Source organism: Parastagonospora nodorum (assembly GCF_000146915.1).
Source record: "Parastagonospora nodorum SN15 chromosome Unknown scaffold_5, whole genome shotgun sequence".
In the NCBI taxonomy this organism is placed as follows: Eukaryota; Fungi; Ascomycota; class Dothideomycetes; order Pleosporales; family Phaeosphaeriaceae; genus Parastagonospora; species Parastagonospora nodorum.
In genome coordinates this window covers 571,965-589,108 of record NW_001884553.1, presented here as the reverse complement: position 1 = coordinate 589,108, position 17,144 = coordinate 571,965, and the positions used below count along the sequence as shown (strand labels likewise).

At 52.6% G+C, this 17,144-nt stretch overlaps 7 protein-coding genes across 7 annotated transcripts; 3 read left to right on the top strand and 4 right to left on the bottom strand.

Annotated features, from left to right (window-relative positions):
* Positions 1-176: 176 nt before the first annotated feature.
* On the top strand, positions 177-1,776 carry SNOG_03617 (hypothetical protein; the record flags this gene model as incomplete). Its single annotated transcript, XM_001794120.1, has 3 exons — positions 177-396; positions 465-680; positions 730-1,776. The coding sequence occupies 3 exons, from the start codon at positions 177-179 to the stop codon at positions 1,653-1,655; spliced, it is 1,362 nt and encodes a 453-aa protein (XP_001794172.1). The 3' UTR covers positions 1,656-1,776.
* Positions 1,777-2,868: 1,092 nt separating this feature from the next.
* On the bottom strand, positions 2,869-5,879 carry SNOG_03616 (hypothetical protein; the record flags this gene model as incomplete). Its single annotated transcript, XM_001794119.1, has 5 exons — positions 5,826-5,879; positions 5,480-5,737; positions 3,981-5,356; positions 3,833-3,927; positions 2,869-3,785 (listed from the first exon to the last, which is right to left on the bottom strand). The coding sequence occupies exons 3-5, from the start codon at positions 5,087-5,089 to the stop codon at positions 2,869-2,871; spliced, it is 2,121 nt and encodes a 706-aa protein (XP_001794171.1). The 5' UTR covers positions 5,090-5,356; positions 5,480-5,737; positions 5,826-5,879.
* A 603-nt stretch (positions 5,880-6,482) lies between these two features.
* SNOG_03615 (hypothetical protein) lies at positions 6,483-7,608 on the top strand (the record flags this gene model as incomplete). The annotated part of the gene is given in 4 exon segments (XM_001794118.1): positions 6,483-6,565; positions 6,603-6,934; positions 6,949-7,436; positions 7,483-7,608. 4 exon segments carry the CDS (start codon positions 6,483-6,485, stop codon positions 7,606-7,608), a joined length of 1,029 nt encoding a protein of 342 aa, XP_001794170.1.
* Positions 7,609-8,309: 701 nt separating this feature from the next.
* On the top strand, positions 8,310-9,815 carry SNOG_03614 (hypothetical protein; the record flags this gene model as incomplete). The annotated part of the gene is made up of 2 exons (XM_001794117.1): positions 8,310-8,580; positions 8,665-9,815. 2 exons carry the CDS (start codon positions 8,310-8,312, stop codon positions 9,813-9,815), a joined length of 1,422 nt encoding a protein of 473 aa, XP_001794169.1.
* Positions 9,816-10,608: 793 nt separating this feature from the next.
* On the bottom strand, positions 10,609-13,629 carry SNOG_03613 (hypothetical protein; the record flags this gene model as incomplete). Its single annotated transcript, XM_001794116.1, has 3 exons — positions 10,609-12,804; positions 13,015-13,245; positions 13,327-13,629. The coding sequence occupies 3 exons, from the start codon at positions 13,627-13,629 to the stop codon at positions 10,609-10,611; spliced, it is 2,730 nt and encodes a 909-aa protein (XP_001794168.1).
* A 587-nt stretch (positions 13,630-14,216) lies between these two features.
* SNOG_03611 (hypothetical protein) lies at positions 14,217-14,892 on the bottom strand (the record flags this gene model as incomplete). The annotated part of the gene is made up of 2 exons (XM_001794115.1): positions 14,217-14,602; positions 14,663-14,892. 2 exons carry the CDS (start codon positions 14,890-14,892, stop codon positions 14,308-14,310), a joined length of 525 nt encoding a protein of 174 aa, XP_001794167.1. The 3' UTR covers positions 14,217-14,307.
* Positions 14,893-15,511: 619 nt separating this feature from the next.
* SNOG_03610 (hypothetical protein) lies at positions 15,512-16,464 on the bottom strand (the record flags this gene model as incomplete). Its single annotated transcript, XM_001794114.1, has 2 exons — positions 15,512-16,094; positions 16,160-16,464. The coding sequence occupies 2 exons, from the start codon at positions 16,462-16,464 to the stop codon at positions 15,512-15,514; spliced, it is 888 nt and encodes a 295-aa protein (XP_001794166.1).
* Between the last annotated feature and the right edge of the window lie 680 nt (positions 16,465-17,144).

Sequence of the window (17,144 nt, the reverse complement as noted above, 5' to 3'; positions counted from 1 at the left end):
ATGTCTTTGATATGAGAATGACCAGGAATTAAGGGTTTTGGTGGTGAAAAGGGTCCGTCGCGTGTCATGTCCGGCGTGTCAAGCTTATCTCCGTTCTCATGCCAAGACTGTGCTTACTCGTATCGCTGTCAGGTGGATGTAGCTGTCGATGTACTATATACATCATCATTGATGCCATGGAGAAGAATAACGATTTACCTGTGAATGAGGATTATGGTGCGATTGCATCGCAGGATGAGAAACGGCGGTCATCCATGGCAGAGAACCCGAGCCGCGCAGTCAGGACCGTGGTCTTCATCATCATCCTTTGCTTGGGTCTGGCCCGTGTGACCGGAGTCTTCGAGCCAAAAGACCATGTACCACTCAGTATCGCGGAGCGCGCGAAAGTGATTCTGAGTGAGAACCCTCTTATTGGTCGGTCACATGTCTCAATGACTTAGTTCGCACGTGCTGACAGTCAACAGACGGGCATAATGATTTGATGATCTTCATGCGAGGCAAATACCAGAACCACATCTATGATAACGAGTTCCAAGAGAAATTTGAGAATGGTGGACTACCACAGCACGTGGACATTCCCCGCCTCGAGAAAGGCATGCAAGGCGGGGCTTTTTGGTCTGCTTTCTGGCCGTGTCCGTCTGGCAACGAGACGGATTTCTCAACTGAAAAGTATGCTCCGAGTGAGTATCATGTATCCTTGTTCTTCAATATTGTTATTGACATTCACAGTCGTCGAAGCTACGCTTGGCCAGCTGGACTTGTTCCACCGCCTGGGCCAGCAATATCCAAAGTACTTCACCCCCTCCAGGACCAGTGCCCAAGCCCTCAAAGCTTTCGCCAACGGACTTCTAATCTCACCCACCGCTATCGAAGGCCTGCACCAAATCGGCAACTCAATCTCGACACTGCGCCTCTACCACCAGCTAGGCGTCAGATACGCAACATTGACATGGAATTGCCACAACAAGTACGCCGACGCAGCTCTCCAAACCGATTCCGACTACGTGACCAGAGTCGCAAAACCATACTGGCACGGCCTCAGCCCCGACGGGCGCGCTCTCCTCAAAGAAATGAACCGCCTGGGCATGCTCGTCGATCTCTCCCACGTCAGCCAGGACACTATGAGAGACGCCCTCGTCGGCAAAGGCGACGGGATCTGGAACGGCAGTCTCGCTCCCCCAATCTTCAGCCACAGCTCTGCATACGCTGTATGCCCGCACCCGCGCAATGTTCCAGACGACATCCTGCAGCTGGTGAAGAAGCGCAACTCGGTGGTCATGGTGAACTTCGCGCCGGAGTTTGTGTCGTGCAAGCCTGGAAAGATACCCGATGATCTGCCCGAGGTCGTTCCTGAGAACGCGACGCTGAAGCAGGTGGTCAAGCATATTATGCACATTGGCGAGCTGATTGGGTATGATCACGTGGGTATTGGGACGGACTACGATGGCATTGACAAGACCCCGTCCGGACTTGAAGACGTATCCAAATTCCCAGACTTGATTGCCGAGTTGTTGAGGCAAGGAGTCAGCGACGAGGACGCGGCAAAGGTTGCTGGGCGCAATGTGCTCAGGGTCTGGGCGGAGGCCGACAAGGTAGCGGAGGAGTTGCAGAAGACGATGAAGCCGTTGGAAGACGACGTTCAAAGTAAGTGGTAATCCGATCATCGGGGGCAGTTCGTCTTTGTCACAAGGAAAGGACCGTGTCTCTTGAGTTACAGAAAAAATATCAGATAACTCAGTCTCGTATTCTCATATACCAACGAACTTTCTTTGCTGGAATGTCTCACTCTAGTCTGTCTTCGCGGACTCTGAAAAAAAGCTTTAGGGCTATTTAGTGTTTCTTCGATCTAGCCTCACCTTGCGGAACGTTTTAGTAGTAACCTTGTGCGCTGCTACAGCTCGACTTGACACGTATATTGAAAGCGTATGTTGCGAACACCATCGCGATCTTGGGCTGCCAGGCAAATGTGACACAGTACGAATATGAAGCAAACGCAAGACCCAGGCTCACGTTTGTATGACCTCTGTTTCCCTATGTAGTAGAACCTACAGGAATATGTTGCCACCTTGATCTTTTGTACAGTATGCAAATATCAGTCAAATCATGATTCCCTCATTGGACTATTCAGTCAGCAAACAAACTCAGTATGATTTGCTGCTGGTTGCAGTACTGGTCCATGTGTTCATTTGTTCTTGTTGTATCCTAAGCACGAGTAAGTCTTGTTATATAGTTATAATGGAGGGATATGAAGTATCTTAAATGCGATTTTTTTGGACCTTCCGACGAGGATGAAGTATACGGGGAGACATTATGCGACAAGTTTCACAGTCACGATACGCATGCGAGATGACAATGCAATATAAAAAAGCCGATGAGATTGATCAAGATCTATGCAAACTTCCGGTGTCGTGCTATGCTGCCTGCCTACCCATAGAGAGTCTTGGCAAGATTGTGCAATCCACATCCACTCCAAGCGCGTCCGATCAACCACAATCTCCATAAACCTCGCCCCCAATATCGTACAAAATCTAAGATTCGAGTGACCTATCCTACCCGCTCAAATGCTCGATTCGACGTATCTGCCCAATGCAAAACGCCTCTTAGTCCCAACCATGCTGAGGGCCCTAGATGCGCAAAACTGAACTCCGCCGCTTGGTAGTTATAAAAGAAGAAAGAGCAATAAAGAGGTGAAGAGGCTGCCCACAAGCCCAAATAAGCTCATGAAGTGGGTATCGCGATGCTCGTGGCAGCTCTGCAAACATGAGAATAGTAGAAAACGCAATTGCTGTGTGCTCAAGATGACGTTTACAATCCTGTGGCGGTGCTTCGCTGCTGACCTGGTGTGCAAGAAGCAAAATGGCAGGGAATTTAGAACTTGATGTTGAACGGTGAGCTGGGTGGGTTGTTGAGGTCGAGACGGAACTGCGTGTCAGAGGGTCCGCGGCTATGCTGGTTTGCTTGAGTTGGGGTGGAAGCATCGTCGTCGATGGAAGGCCTCGTGCTCACAGACTGGGGAGTGCGCTTGGGCGTTCCACGGGCGCTGCTGTAGGCTTCACGGCTGTCTGAAGAGGAGACCGTGCGCTCAGTGGATGAATCGCGCTCGAGGTGCTGAGGGCGCTGCGCCATCTCACGAGGAGACTCGGAAACAGTGAACTTGACGCCCGGTGAGGCAGCGCGACCATTCCTGTCGGTGGAAACGTCTCTTGCAGAAACCTTGGTCCTCTCTACAGATCCACTTCGGGTTGAGGCTGCCTTCTTGCCATGACCAATGTGGGGTGAGGGTAGGGAGTGCTTGGATTTGCCCACAGTCTGTTGCTGTCCATTGCGATCAGGGTTGGGCACTGATTGATGGGCTTGTTCTTCCAGGGACTGCAAGTAGTCCAACTCCTCTCCAAGATAGTCCTTCTCAGTCCAGCAGCCCTGCCAGCAGTTGCGCCAATCCAGGATGAGGAACTGGAAACAGAAAGCATCGATCTTGATGGCAGGCTGGAAGCAAATGCACAGGTTGTTGTAGTTCATCTTGTTGAACTCAGAACAAGAGTGCAGCAGGCTGATATGGCAGGTGATTGCGAAGAGAAGGTAGTAGTTGAACGGCGGCAACTTGGAGAGCTCGTCTTTGAGCATCTGGGGTGTGGTCTTGGAGCCCTGGCATTCTCGCTGGATCCTGGCCTGGATCTCTTTTGGGAAGATCTCATCCGGTAGTTGTCGTAGCCAGCCCTTGAAGAGAGAGCCAATGACGTTGGGGTCATTGAGGTTTGGATCACTGATGAGATCAATATCTCCATCTGAACAGTGTTAGTGCGGGCCAAGTCTAAGATAGAACAGTTCTTACCAGTGTCGAACTTTCGCTCGTAGTAGCGGACCTGCTGGGCGGATCCTGGAACTCGATACAGACCCTCTTCTTCACAACCGCGCATGTTCAAGTAGCTGCATTCGTGTTAGGATTGTTACTTGTCGACAGGATGATTCCCAGCACTTACTCAATGCAACGCCATGGCAAGGCCGGCATCCAGAACTCGGTCTTGTCTCTAGACTGCTCCAATCGAGATGATATTCTCGTCAACCTTGTCTGCTCAATGAGCGGTTTATGTATGACCTTGCAGACATATGGCTCATTGGTGACCAGGGTTGGGGTCTCGTGGTTGCTGGAACTGCGTCCAAGCTTCCCAAAGATGCCCTTTCGCGCCGAATCCATCTTGCCTCCAACTTTGCGAGCGCCAAATCCGATGCTAGACATCAAGTTGGCACCTCTGTTGTCGTTGTAGGAACCCGATGCCTGTGAGCTCTGTTCGGCACGCTCTAGACGTCGTGCACCCTGCTCTTCTTCTCGGTGATTGCCTTCGTGTCCGTCCGCAGAATGTGTGCGCATCTTATTCTGACCGACTAATGATCGCCATGACTGGTTCTTTTCCAGTGGGGCTGTCTTCAAAGAGGTGTCGCCATTCGTCGTCCAGGTTGCTGCGACATCTGGTGAAAGTTGCGGCGGAGGAGCTTTGTTGAGCTTTGAACGGGTACCGGAGCCTTCTTCACCCTTTTGCGATCTTGACCTGGAGAGCATACCCTGCTTCTTCGGCTTTATGGTGTTACGCTTAGACGAGTCGGCCCGTTCGGCAGTATCATTTGACATGGCAGAGCCAGTGCGGTGGTCGAGGTGCACGATCTCAGAACGGTTGTCTGCGGATATTAGCTTGCTGCTTTGGCCGTCAGTGCCAGTGCGCCTACCGTCTGAGTTTGGTGTCTGGACCGGACGGCCAAGGTCTGGCGTTGATGTGCCTCCTCGTCCGTTGGAGTAGACTGGCGACGGCTGGTTCCTCGATGAGTGCATGGAGGCGTCTTGCGGGTTGACCAGGCGCGACGAGGACTTGTTGGCGGAGAAGTGGGAGAAGATGTTCTTGGAGTCTTTGCGCAGTTTCGGTGAAGCGGGGGACTCTGGTTGGTTGCGAAACGGTGCTTTTGGTGATGCATAGTCTGCACTATTGAAGTGTTGCGGTGACGTGGGGCTCTTTGGGCTCATGGGGGTGTTTGAGCTAGAGTTTTCTTTTGTGTTCTTGCCGCGCATGGCGAGAGACAGCGTTGTCGACTTTGGCATCTTGCGCAGTTGCTTCCGCGGCGGGGTCCAAGACTAATGTATGCTCAGCACGGGTCTGTCCAGCGGCGGCTCCGAATCCGCAGGCAATATACCTCGGTGAATGCGTGTTCTAGTACGGGTTCGAGGCTGGGGCGTGCAAGTGCGTGCTGCAAGAGGCGAGGCGAAGCGGACGTAGGGGGTGTTGTTGACTTCAGCAATGACAGCGCATGGGTCGCAGTTGCTGTGGGAGGACGCTCGGGGGTGGTTGCGCGCTTTGAGAGTCGGTGTCTATCCCGCATGGCTGTCAGCAAAGGAGTACGCGAGCAAAGACGGAGGGTCCGCACAGAGGGTGTGGGTGGGGGCCACGAGGGGCTTGCGAAGAGTTATCAAGGCACAAAGGGTAGTACGAACATGTAGAACCCTGGTGAGGGGAGGTGTTGTGTGTCCTGGCCAGCACTGACTGCAGGCGTGCACCGATACGTTGTCGGTGCGGATCGGGACACTGGAGCGTGACTTGGGCGGCTGTCTGGCTGGGCGAGGCTTCGATGCAGGAGCCCGCTGAGACGGAGACTAGGCGTGTGCAACCTGCGACTGCCTTCAATATAGCCCGCAGCTCCCTAGCAGCAACTGGCGGTCGAGGGGCCCGGCTCGGATGTCAAGAGGGTCAAGCTATTGCAGTCGGTCAGCGGTGTCTGCTAAGGGGTGGCACGTCGTGCAACGGCAACACCACTCTCGAACAAAGGCGGGATTGCCTTACCAGATCGCAAGTGCCACAATGGGTCTGCCACAAAGACCAGCCCAACTGACACGGCGAGAGGTGGGCGCGGATTCGGTACGGAATAGACGAGTGGGTGGAGTGGAGCTATTTGGGCGCCATAAGCGTGCGCACCTGTTCCTGAAACTACACAAGAAGGCGTTAGTACGATGGTCGTTCGGTCACAGCCCGAAGACAAGTGCGACGCCTGTTGGCGCTGCTGCTCCTATTTTGCTGTCGATTAAAAAGTTAGAAACTATCGTCGGTTGCGCCAGATGCCAAAAAGCGACGTGTTGGTAGGGTTGTCGCCTCAGAAACGCGCGCAGCTTGGAAATGAGCGGGGGCGGCTGATTGGTCCGCCGGCTCACGTTTACGTCTGAAAGTCACTGTGAAGGCGACGTGTGAGCAGTGAAGCACCCAAGTGAGAAATTAGGCTGCAATAGTCGCGGTGAATACAAAACTCTGTTACTACCGAGGCACTTTGTGCAACACGATGCATTCACTGTTGCGTGCGGTTTCAGATTCTCAAACGCTTCTGCGAACATGTGAGCGTTCGGGCGAACGTCGAGGGTTTCGCAGCGAGCGCGCTAGGCCCGAGACGTGATGCATGCTCATCAATCGTCGAGTGTCTTGCTACCATCATCTCCGACTCCTCATAACATGAGTCTGGCAGCGGGCCCAGGCATCGGCGGCATGGCCACCATGCCCGGCGAGCTGCGACTCTTCGTCGACAAGAACGTCCGCTACATCCAGAGCCTCGACACAGTGCGTACCTCGTAGCCGCGCAAGCATCAAACACCAAGATCCCGCGCTGACCCGCCCCCAGCGCAAAGACGAGCTGGAGTACTGGCTCACCGAGCATCTGCGCCTCAACGGCCTGTACTGGGGGTTGACTGCGCTGCATCTCCTGGGCCATCCTGACGCTCTGCCGCGCGGGGAGATGCTCGAATTTGTCTTCTCGTGTCTGCATGAGAATGGCGGCTTCGGCGCAGCCCCGGGCCACGACGCTCACATGCTGTACACCGTTAGTGGTGTGCAGATACTAGCCACTCTCGACGCCTTTGACGAGCTTGATGAGCGCGTAAAGGATGGTCGCTTGAAGATCGGCAACTGTGCGTGTGGCCAGATTCTCTGATCACCAAGCAGTGCTCACAGACTGCAGATATTGCAAACTTGCAGGATCCCGTTACAGGCACCTTTGCAGGCGATGAATGGGGAGAACGAGACACACGCTTCCTTTACGGCGCTCTGAATGCCCTCTCGTTGATGGGGTTGCTGCATCTCGTGAACGTAGAGAAAGCAGTTGAACATGTCCATTCGTGTGCCAATTTTGATGGCGGATATGGCACGAGTCCGGGCGCAGAGACGCACTCAGGTCAGGTGTTTACGTGTGTCGCAGCACTGACCATCGCGGGGAGAATCGACCTGGTCAACACAGAAAAGCTCGGCGCCTGGCTAAGCGAACGACAACTCAAGAACGGCGGCCTCAATGGCAGACCTGAGAAGAAGGAGGATGTGTGCTACAGCTGGTGGGTGATGAGCAGCATGGCCATGCTCGGCAAGCTGCATTGGATCGACGGCGAGAAGTTGACTCAGTTCATACTGCAGTGCCAGGTATGTGAAGCGCGTCAGTCATCCAGGGCAATGCTGATGTGTGTAGGATCCTGAGTTGGGCGGTCTCTCCGACCGACCTGGTGATATGGTCGATGTCTTCCATACCAACTTTGGCATTGCCGGGCTGAGTCTGCTACAGTACCCGGGCCTGGAAGAAGTGGACCCTGTGTAGTATGTTCTCTCTGCGACTGCCCAACACGTCGACTGACACTTCACAGTTGCATGCCACGATCTGTAACGAAGAGATGTCTAGGTAAATGATCATGGGTAGGTATACATTTAAACGGTGTGCTGTAGTGTGTGCTTGTTGTGAGGCCTGTCGATGTCGGTGCTGTCATGCGGAAGCATCAACCGTCAGGTGATCGATCTCTTGCCTTCACTTACCCATGCACGCATGCTCTCTTGCCTTCACTTGTATCCGTTTAGTCTCATCTGCGCATTGATGAGAATCTCTCGCTATCTAATAACTCGCGTCTCCTGCAATGAGGCGCGAGATACAAAGCCAGAGAAAAGTAAAGTAAAGGTGCTTGCCTGTTTCGTTGAGCCGAGCTTCTTCCACGTGGGCTGGCTGCCATCGAGCGGTGCACCTACATGCTTCCGCCTGCTCTACGGACGAGCTTCCTTCCCCTCTCCACTTCACTAAGAAGTTTTCGTACCTCTACTTTCCTCCCATCTTTTAGACAGGGGAAGGGCCATGAACAAGCGGCAGTGACCATCTCTCTTATCTTCGGGCTGTCCCACCACCTCTCTGCCTTCTTCACGCCTTCAGTACGCTCCTTTCGCACTGCTGTACCTCACCGTCGCACTGCACAGACAGTGCTTTCACTTTGTGCTCTTCAGCTCACTTACGCTCCTTACCACTCCCACACCGCCATGGCTTCCAACAGCACGGCAATTCCTTTGCACTGCAACATTTGCCCCAAGCGACCAAACTTCAGCGACGTGTCACACTTGCTCACCCACATTGCCAGCAAAGGCCATTTATCCAACTACTACAAGGTCAAGGTCCGCTCGTCACATGAAGAGGCCTCTCGTCAACTCATCGATGCCTACGACCGCTGGTATGCCAGCTGGGGCGTCGAGCAGCTCATGTCAGAGCGTATGAATCAGAAGGACAAACGCCGCTCTCGAGCGAGGCCAATGGGTATGGCCTCCTCTCCGCGTGCTACAGACCCATGATCATGACTGACCATAACCATTGCAGCGCGTCCTGCCCCCGTACCCACAGTCGAAGCCCCTGCACCACGCACCACGCGTCGTGCCGCCGTCGGCAATCTCGTCGACCCGCAGCTATCAGACCAACAAGTCATCAAGACTGAGCCTCTGGACTCTCCTACACCCAGTGCCCGGCCTGGTCCGGTACTTCGCCACCGCACCTTCGCACCTCACATGCAGTACTGGGCTACGGAGTCGCGTGCCAGCTCCCGCAGCTACACCAACCCAGACTATGAGACATCAAGCGAATACTCTGACCCGGGCGAGCGCCGTCGATATCGGTATGATGCGGCCGACTCGTGTGCCGTCGAGGACGATCCCGCCGAAGCTGCAGAAGATCCAATGGCCGTCAGTGAGTCTACCAAGCTAAAGGGTGTCTACTGGCCAGGCATGGACATCTTCGACTCTGCTACACCCGAGATGCGACGCAAGAGAAACCAGAAGAAGGACAGCTCTGTTGTCGCGCAACTGGAGCTCAACTCCCAGGATGTCGAAGCCATGGAGTTCATCTTCACACCAGGAGGCTCCTTCAAGCGGCAACGTCGGATCTCAAACGCAGAGTACGATGATGAAGAGGAGACCGAGATCAAGACGGAGAGCCCTCAACCAACTAGGGCGCGGCCTGCACTCGCACGGTTGGATGCGAATGCTCGTCGTCCACGCCATCAGACGCGCTCCATGTTTCCCTTCCACGCACGTACCCAATACGAAGATCGTGGTCGCTCAATCTTCGACAATGTTCAAAGTGATCGTGCCTCGAAGCGTAAGCGCGGAGGTTTCAGCGTCTATCAAGACGATGATGAAGAGGAAATCACCTTCAGCCAGCCCGCGAGCATGACCTACCTCACCTCTGGCTTTACTCGTCAACCATCTCCATCACCGGCACCGGCATTCACTTCATACAAGGCACTCAATGAAGGATATCAGTACGACAATAAGGAGAATGCACTACCTGCATTCCCCCAACAGGGTTACGGCAGCTACCATGGCTATCAGGGCGCTGGTTTCCACCAACAGAACTACGCTTACGGCTTGGCCCAGGACCAGCGCGCCTTCCAGTACAATGACCACATGTACAACGGTAATCAGATGTACCAACAGAATCACCAGGATGACGATGATCAACGAACAATCACCGCACCGCCCTCGCCGTCTATGAGCTAGAAACTAGCAACCTCGTAGACAGTTCGGCTTTTACTATTTGTCAGGATCGCACGACTAACCATAACGACTCATATTATTCGGCATCAATTTGCCACTACGTGTGCCCAATCAACGCCTTCCGCTTCGCTTTCTTCTGGCTAACACTTGTTCGGTGGGCGATATCACGCGCGCGACTTTATCCTTTGCCTGATGTTCCACACACGACATGATATTACGCGACATCAACTACGACTAACGACTAACAACATCCGATACAATCTAATATGATGCTACTGCTGGAGCAGCGCACTGGATCGATTTGCAGAAACTACTGTATGTTCGCCATTTCTATGTCACTTTCTTCGCGAGCATGGATGGCAGGAGTGGTGCAGGTGGGCTTGTACGTATGACTGCCTTTCGATCATGTGTATTTTCAATACAGGAGCTTCGGTAGAATTGATCTTTCTTACGCAATGTGTGTGCGCTCGATGGTGATCGATGGCGTGATGGATCTGTTGGGTTCGCGACCTGGTGCTCACCATGGGCAGTCACGCTTTAATCATCTTAGACTTTTATGCAGACGTCTAAGTGGTGTATCGCATTTGTCCCGTGTTTCTGAACCACTTCCACGACTTGCAGAATACTCCGAGCACTTATGCATATATGTTTCCAAAGACCTCTCTGATGCCCACAACTCTTGACATCCATTCGATCATAAGCATTGTACTTGGTATGAATACCCTACCCGCCAATATCCATCATAGCACCATCGTCATCATCCCCCTCACCATCAGCATCAGAGCCATTCTCGCAACTACTCTACTCCTAAACCCCGCATCTCGACATCTCCCTCGCCACCCTCCTCGTTTCTGGACTGACTCTCTTCGTCATTCTTGCTATCTTTCCTCTCATCTTTTCGGATCTCGGCCGAGGACGTGGCATGCCCAAGACCACCCAAACCACCTCCAGCGTCAACAGCCCTGCCTTTTCCCTTGCCCTCATACGCCAGCTCCGGCAAAATTGCCGTGTCTGGCATCGGTGGGAAGGAATTCGTTCTCCGCTCGTTCGCTACAGGCTGGGTATTCCAGCCACCCAGATGGATGCCAGATTGCTTCTTCCTCTCCCCGCTTCTCGTAAAGTTGGTGTTCAGCTGCGATGACGCCCTTTCTTCTTCGGGGCTTGTGTCGGGTTTCAGTAGCTCTTCAACAGTCATGCCAACATCGCCGCCACACGCCTCCAACATCTCGATATTTTTCTCATGGTCGTAGAAGCCCATGGCGTGTAAGGTGGCGAGACTTTCTTCGCTGACGAGTGGAGGCGATGGAGTGAGGAGGCGCTGAGCCGTAGCTATATTACTCTTTAGGGTGTCCAGAGTGCGCTGCCATTCATCTGAGATTTGGCTCGAACCACCGTGTGGCTGCTGTATATTTGATTCTCCTGATTGGCCAAAAGTGGCGGGATCAGCTTGGTTCAAATCGAAGTAATCGAGGTTTGGGAGGGCGGGACGTGAGGCAGGTGGTGGGAGTTGACGGGATGGGTGAGACGTGGGAGAGGTGGGTGGAGGCGGACCACTAATCGCTGCAGCTGCCTCCATACGAAGAATGTCAGTTGCACGTGCCAAGTCGCCTCGGGTCACTTGCAAAGCCTCCAGGCATCTCTTGTCCGAGGCGAGATGCATGGATCGAAGGATGGCGAGGTGGTTCGCGGCTTGGAACACATCTGGCTGCTGCTCGTCTACGCCTTTGCCTTTGTCCTGATTAACTTCGTCAGGCACTTCCAGTTCTCCTGTATCCAACTTGTGCAAGTACGCCAGTGAATGTAGTTGCGTCTTAGTCCGCTCCAGATCACCCTCATTTTGCAACAGCTGCTGCATGCAGAGCTCTTCATCGCCCAAGTCCATGGAGACGAGTATTGAATACTTGGTGTCGAAATCGAGAGGCTCGTCCATAGAATCGTCAGTTGGGAGTCTATCTGCCATTGCCGTTCCAGAATAAGGCTGCGGCGTCTCCCAAGACGTATCTTGGGCACCGAAATTGCTGTAATCCTGACCTTCTCTTTTTTTCTTGGTTGGACTTTGACCATGAGGATGGCCTGAGCTCACGCGTTTCTTGCTATTTATAACGTCAAGTGCTGTCTGGAGGGATGGTCGTTTCGTAGGCGTCCTTGCGTCGCTCTCAACAGATTCACGGATCGGCTCGATAGCCTTGAGAGGGTTGCTCAAAGATTGATTGTTCTCCTGCATATGTTGCAGAAACTCTGTTAACATCGGGCTGAAGCTTTGCTTGCGCTTTTCGACCTCTGTGTTCGTTTGCTGCATCTTGACGATGCGTGCCTGGATAGCTATCAGCTCGGGGTTTGTTGCTTTCTGGAACTCGATAACGTCTTTTGAGGCTCCGAACTCGTTGTCGCTGTCGTTGTCACGCTCTTCTCTGCCGGTGCCATTATTGCCGCCACTCTGTCGTTCTTCCTGAACGAGGCGATCCAATTTGTCTCTCGCGGCCTGCAGCTCCAGCATCTCTTCTTGCTCTGTGAGTTTTGGCAACTTCTTGACACCACTGGAACCTGCTTGGTTAGGATTTGCCGACCATGTGCTCTTCGATGGCTGAGATCCGCCGCCACCAGGCCCGCCTGGGCTTGTCGTGAAGTAGTCGTCTTTCAGAAGATCATCCTGGCTATTCTTGACCGCCCTGGCAATCTCTTCTTCGTCGAAATCGTCCTCGTCCTCGTCCTCGTCCTCGTCCGAATATTTGTCATCAAGACTCTGATAATAGGCCGATATTGCATCGTCCAAATTCCAGTCATTCGATGTGAGAAATGGTAGTGCGCGTGCTATTGGCTGACCGATGATGCTCACAAGACTTTCCAGCTCGGCTTCTTGTTCCCTCGTAAGCTCTTGCACCTTGCGCAGTTTGGATCCGCTGGCAGATCCCGAACTTGCTGCTTGGACCTCATTGAGTTGCCGCTGGTCATGCTCAAGATCCAGCATCTCGCCAAATATGTCTTCTCTAGCCTTTTTCAGGCTTTCTGCAGGGTCGTGTACCTTCCCCGTTCTTGTGACACATATTTCTTCGTCTAGTTGTACTTTCAGGCATTTTTTTAGCATTGCGAGCAGTCTTTGTCGATGGCTCGAGAGAGGGTCCATGCCGGGATGAAGGCTTGTTCCGCAAGTTTTTGTGATTAGCTTTATATATCTCTGAAGTATTTCTTCCTCATCACGGACTGTGTTCTTGATGGCTTGAAACGTCGATTCCAGGTAACTGATTTTGCTTTTCCTGGTCACTTCGGAAGCGCTGTATAGGGTGGCAGCATTTGCCTCGCGAATAGCATTCCTGGGTGAATGAGCACGCGTGGGAGGCTCTTCCACCGATGTGAATTTTATCTCACCCTTACCGTCCGCTTTTGCGCCAGCCTGGATTTCTCCAGCCTCCGTCGAGGTCACCGAGTGCACTTCCTAGTCTGCACTTGACTCTTGAGCGGCGGCAGCGCGTGCAAGTCTTAAACTGTGAGCATTTCTGCTCTTGATCTGTGACACCTTCTCAGGGTCGATGATGAGCCTACCCCATGCTACCCTGGCCGTCTCGTACAGATACTTCCACCTCGATACGTCCATCGAAGACTGTTTCCCTACGAGTTTATGACTTTTGCGCAGCTTGACATGGTCGCCGATGAAAATGGGGGTCGCGACAAGAGGTCCGCCGTACGCTTGCATCCCGTTCATGCCAGCATTGAATGTACTGATATCTTCTTGGCTCGGTAAGTAGTATGCAAAGTCTCGCCCATCGTCGAACAAGTCTGTGATATAGACAATTATGGTGGCTCGACATTCTTCGTCCATTGCCAAATCTGGGCCATCTGAGTTCTTATACGGCAGCTGCTCGAATTCTTCGTCGAGAGGATGTACTGTAGATTTCACAGATTGCCAAAGGTCCCAGCATCTATGATCGTCAGCGCTGACCAGTCTCCTGGAGGTGATGAGTCCTCACTGTGTCAAATGTATTTGGCAGCATTTCGAATCCAGGGCTTTGTCGATTAATTTTGGTTCAGCTGGAAGACCGAACTCGACGAAAAGGGACTGCATTTTCGTTGATGGAGGACGCGGTGACGCCATAGTGGATGCCTGTGAGGAGATATAAAGGTAATATATGCGAAGTAACTGGAGCGTATGTGCAAGAGAGGGATAGAGTGATATCGTAGTATTGGTACCGAGCGCATCAGCTAGCAAGAGCAGCGCCCAAGTGGTACCTAAGCTTAACAAACAGCCACGTGGTGTGTCAAGGTGGAAAGCACACAGCTCCTGCCTCGCTACAGTCCCACCAGGCGCCAGCAAAAACGTGGTCAAGTGATAGCCTAGATCTACCCGAAAAAATTTGCAACGCCATATAGGATAGCTTATAGTAGTGCATATATTCAGGCTCCTTTGTAGACTTATAAGCGTGCTCCTTGAGACTATTTGATCATGTCATGTATGTACAGAGCGAACACAAGTTTTGCTGCCAAATCTACCTGATGGTCCTCAAAACTCCTTCATGATACTTTCATCTCCGATCCGTTGCGTAAACACGACCTTTCTCTTCTTAATCCTCCAGATGCCGCTAGCGCCTGGCACGCCCTCGAGATTACCCTCCGTTGCAGGAAGCAAAACTAGCTCGTCCAGATAGCGTCCATATGCAGATAGCATCTTACCTTCATGCGGACCCTGCCCAAAGTGCACGCCGACAAAGTGCGTCGCAGCTGTTGCGCCTTTACCATCCCCTCGAAAGACAACTGACTGGGTTGTGAGGCTGTGATGCGTCCGAATAGGTCCGAGGCTGGATTCCATTAGCCATACCGGACACGATGGCATGAAAAGAGTTAAACTATATACATACCGGTTTCGTATTGCCTCGCTCACACTACCGACGCCTTCCAGGTTTGAGTTGAATGGATAGTCCGCAACGACATCATTCACGAACACCTCTTCCAGCAGCTCGAAGTTCTTGGTATCTAAGGCTTCGCAGTAGCACGACAAAACGTTGCTTATTGCCAGATGGTCGAGGGCGCTGGGTCCAGTCATCGTGTTCTGGTGTAATTCGAGATCGATTGTGTTGTTGTCAGACATGTCTGTGCCACAGCATCACTGGCGATGTAGGCCCTGTACCGGTACACGTCTTTCGGAACCCCGCATCGCGTTACCGGAACATAAGGCACGAGGGATGGGAACGCAACGGACAGTTGTACATAGTGAGCTGTCCGATTGCATTTCCTATATCGTTGCTTCGTAGATTGGAAAGTGATTCACCAGTGGATTGAGGATGCGCCCACAAGAGTTCTTGAGCGGCCAGGATCTGTTTGAAGAACTCGGCAATAGCGTAGCTTGGGTTCGGGGATGATAGCTGCAATTCCAACCTGATGAAGGAGCCGGGCTATTTGGTCCGATGACAGGTGATTCTCTGTTTGGCCATCCTCAAGGTCGACTGCCGCGCATACTATACATTTCTAGCCTGAAATAGAAAGTTCTACTTTTTATCTATCTTGCGAAAAACTAAAAGACTTCCTAGAGTACTTCATGACTTTGTCTAAAGATTTCGCTTTATTTCTTACGCCGTTGCTGCCGTCTTGCTGATGTTATTTTTATATCTCGCTTTTCGTGCAAGTCAAGAGACCCTCCCAGCTTGCAAGAAAACGGCACACTCTTTCTCATCATCTTATCATCTCTCATCTCCTGATTCCTTCCGCATCTATAATTCCGCCTTTTCCTCAGCCACCTCCCCCGGCACATATCCAACCTGTAACCAACTCCAAACATTCAACCCAACCTTCGTCCCACTCTCCACCGGCAACCCCGCATGCCAACTCTCCGCGTATCCACTTCCATCACCCCTCATATTCTCCCAATACACTGCATTGCCCGCGACGGGTTTGAACACCACACCCTCCTTCAACCTCTCATCCTCAATCCCACACTCGATGAATCTACACCACTCCTCCCCTCGCGGCTTCTGTAAACGTGGAAAATGCGTTCCCCCGCCCGTGCAGTTCGCAGCAACGTACACCATAAAGCTCGACACGCGCCCGGACTTGGGCGTCGCGGTCGACCAGTCGTAGTGGTATGTGTAATGCCCGCCCGTGTGATATCGCTGCGCCCAGAGTTTTTCGACGAAGACGAAGGGGCGCCAGCCCTGGAAGCGGCGTGCGCGGTCGGCGATGCATTGCGTTGTGGTGGAGGAGGGTGGGAGGGGTGATTTTTCGGAGTGCCGGATGAGAGGGTCTAGCGTTTCGTGGCCGGCGGAGAAGATTGTTGACGGGATGAAGTTTGGCTCGCTGATGTGGGGTTAGCATTGACGTGAAGTGGGTGTAGTTGTATGGGGGCGGGGGGGAATTGGTACCTCATAGCAAGAACATCCCCCCTCTCCATCTCGCTCAGAAACCCCTCGATGTAGACTACCAACGGCTCGCGACTAAGCACATGCACGCCCTTGTACGCATGATCCGGACAACTTAGGTTCTTAGTGGGAATCACGATATCGCGAAGTTGATCCGCGCTCGTATTCAGCGGGCCGGAATACGAGTCCGTATCGCCATTGCTGAATACGGAATTCAACGGCGCACCGGCCAGTACATATACCACGACTGCGAAGAAAATATACTGCACACACGCGCTGAGAGAAAAAGACGACGAGGGGGAATGCATGGGGCCGCTAAAGTAACATGGACGAAAGACAAAAGACGGACAAAGAGGGAAAGGGGACGCAGGATGGGAGATGCATTTTGCTTTTACGCCTCTTCTTCCCCTCGTCGTTTAGGGAGAAAAGGGTCTAGATTAGATGTGGGCGGGTCGAACAAGGTCGGGACGATAATTTGATGTGGGCAGAGAAATGGGTCGCGAAGTGGTCTATGCTGGCTGTCGGTTTCAAGCCCCTTGTTTCGCGCAAAGAGGACAGGGGTCGGTGTCATGGTCACAACACAACACCGGATGGGATAAAGTGCCAATAATGAAAGGGCTTGTATGACATGTAGGCTGCTCCGGATTTGCAGTTCGCTGGATTCTTGTTAGCCTCACGTATGGGATATGTTTTCAGCGAAAAAGAGGTTTCGTAACAAGTAGGTATTTGCAAAAGTACATTCAGTGCAGGATGGGAAGAACGAGTGCAAGCCCCCGAAAAGGAAACCCTAGACACCTCTATGAGCGCCTCAAACTGCCCTACTAAAACGTCTTCAAGAAGGGGAATTTGAATGATAAGAAAACGATTGATGCGTGCGCCCTCATCGAGAAAAAAGAAGCAGTCGTAACCTCATCAGGAATTGTAATGCAATGTGACTGGAAAATCCTCCGCATTGGTATCCCAGTCTAGAAGTACTTCAAAGAAAAGG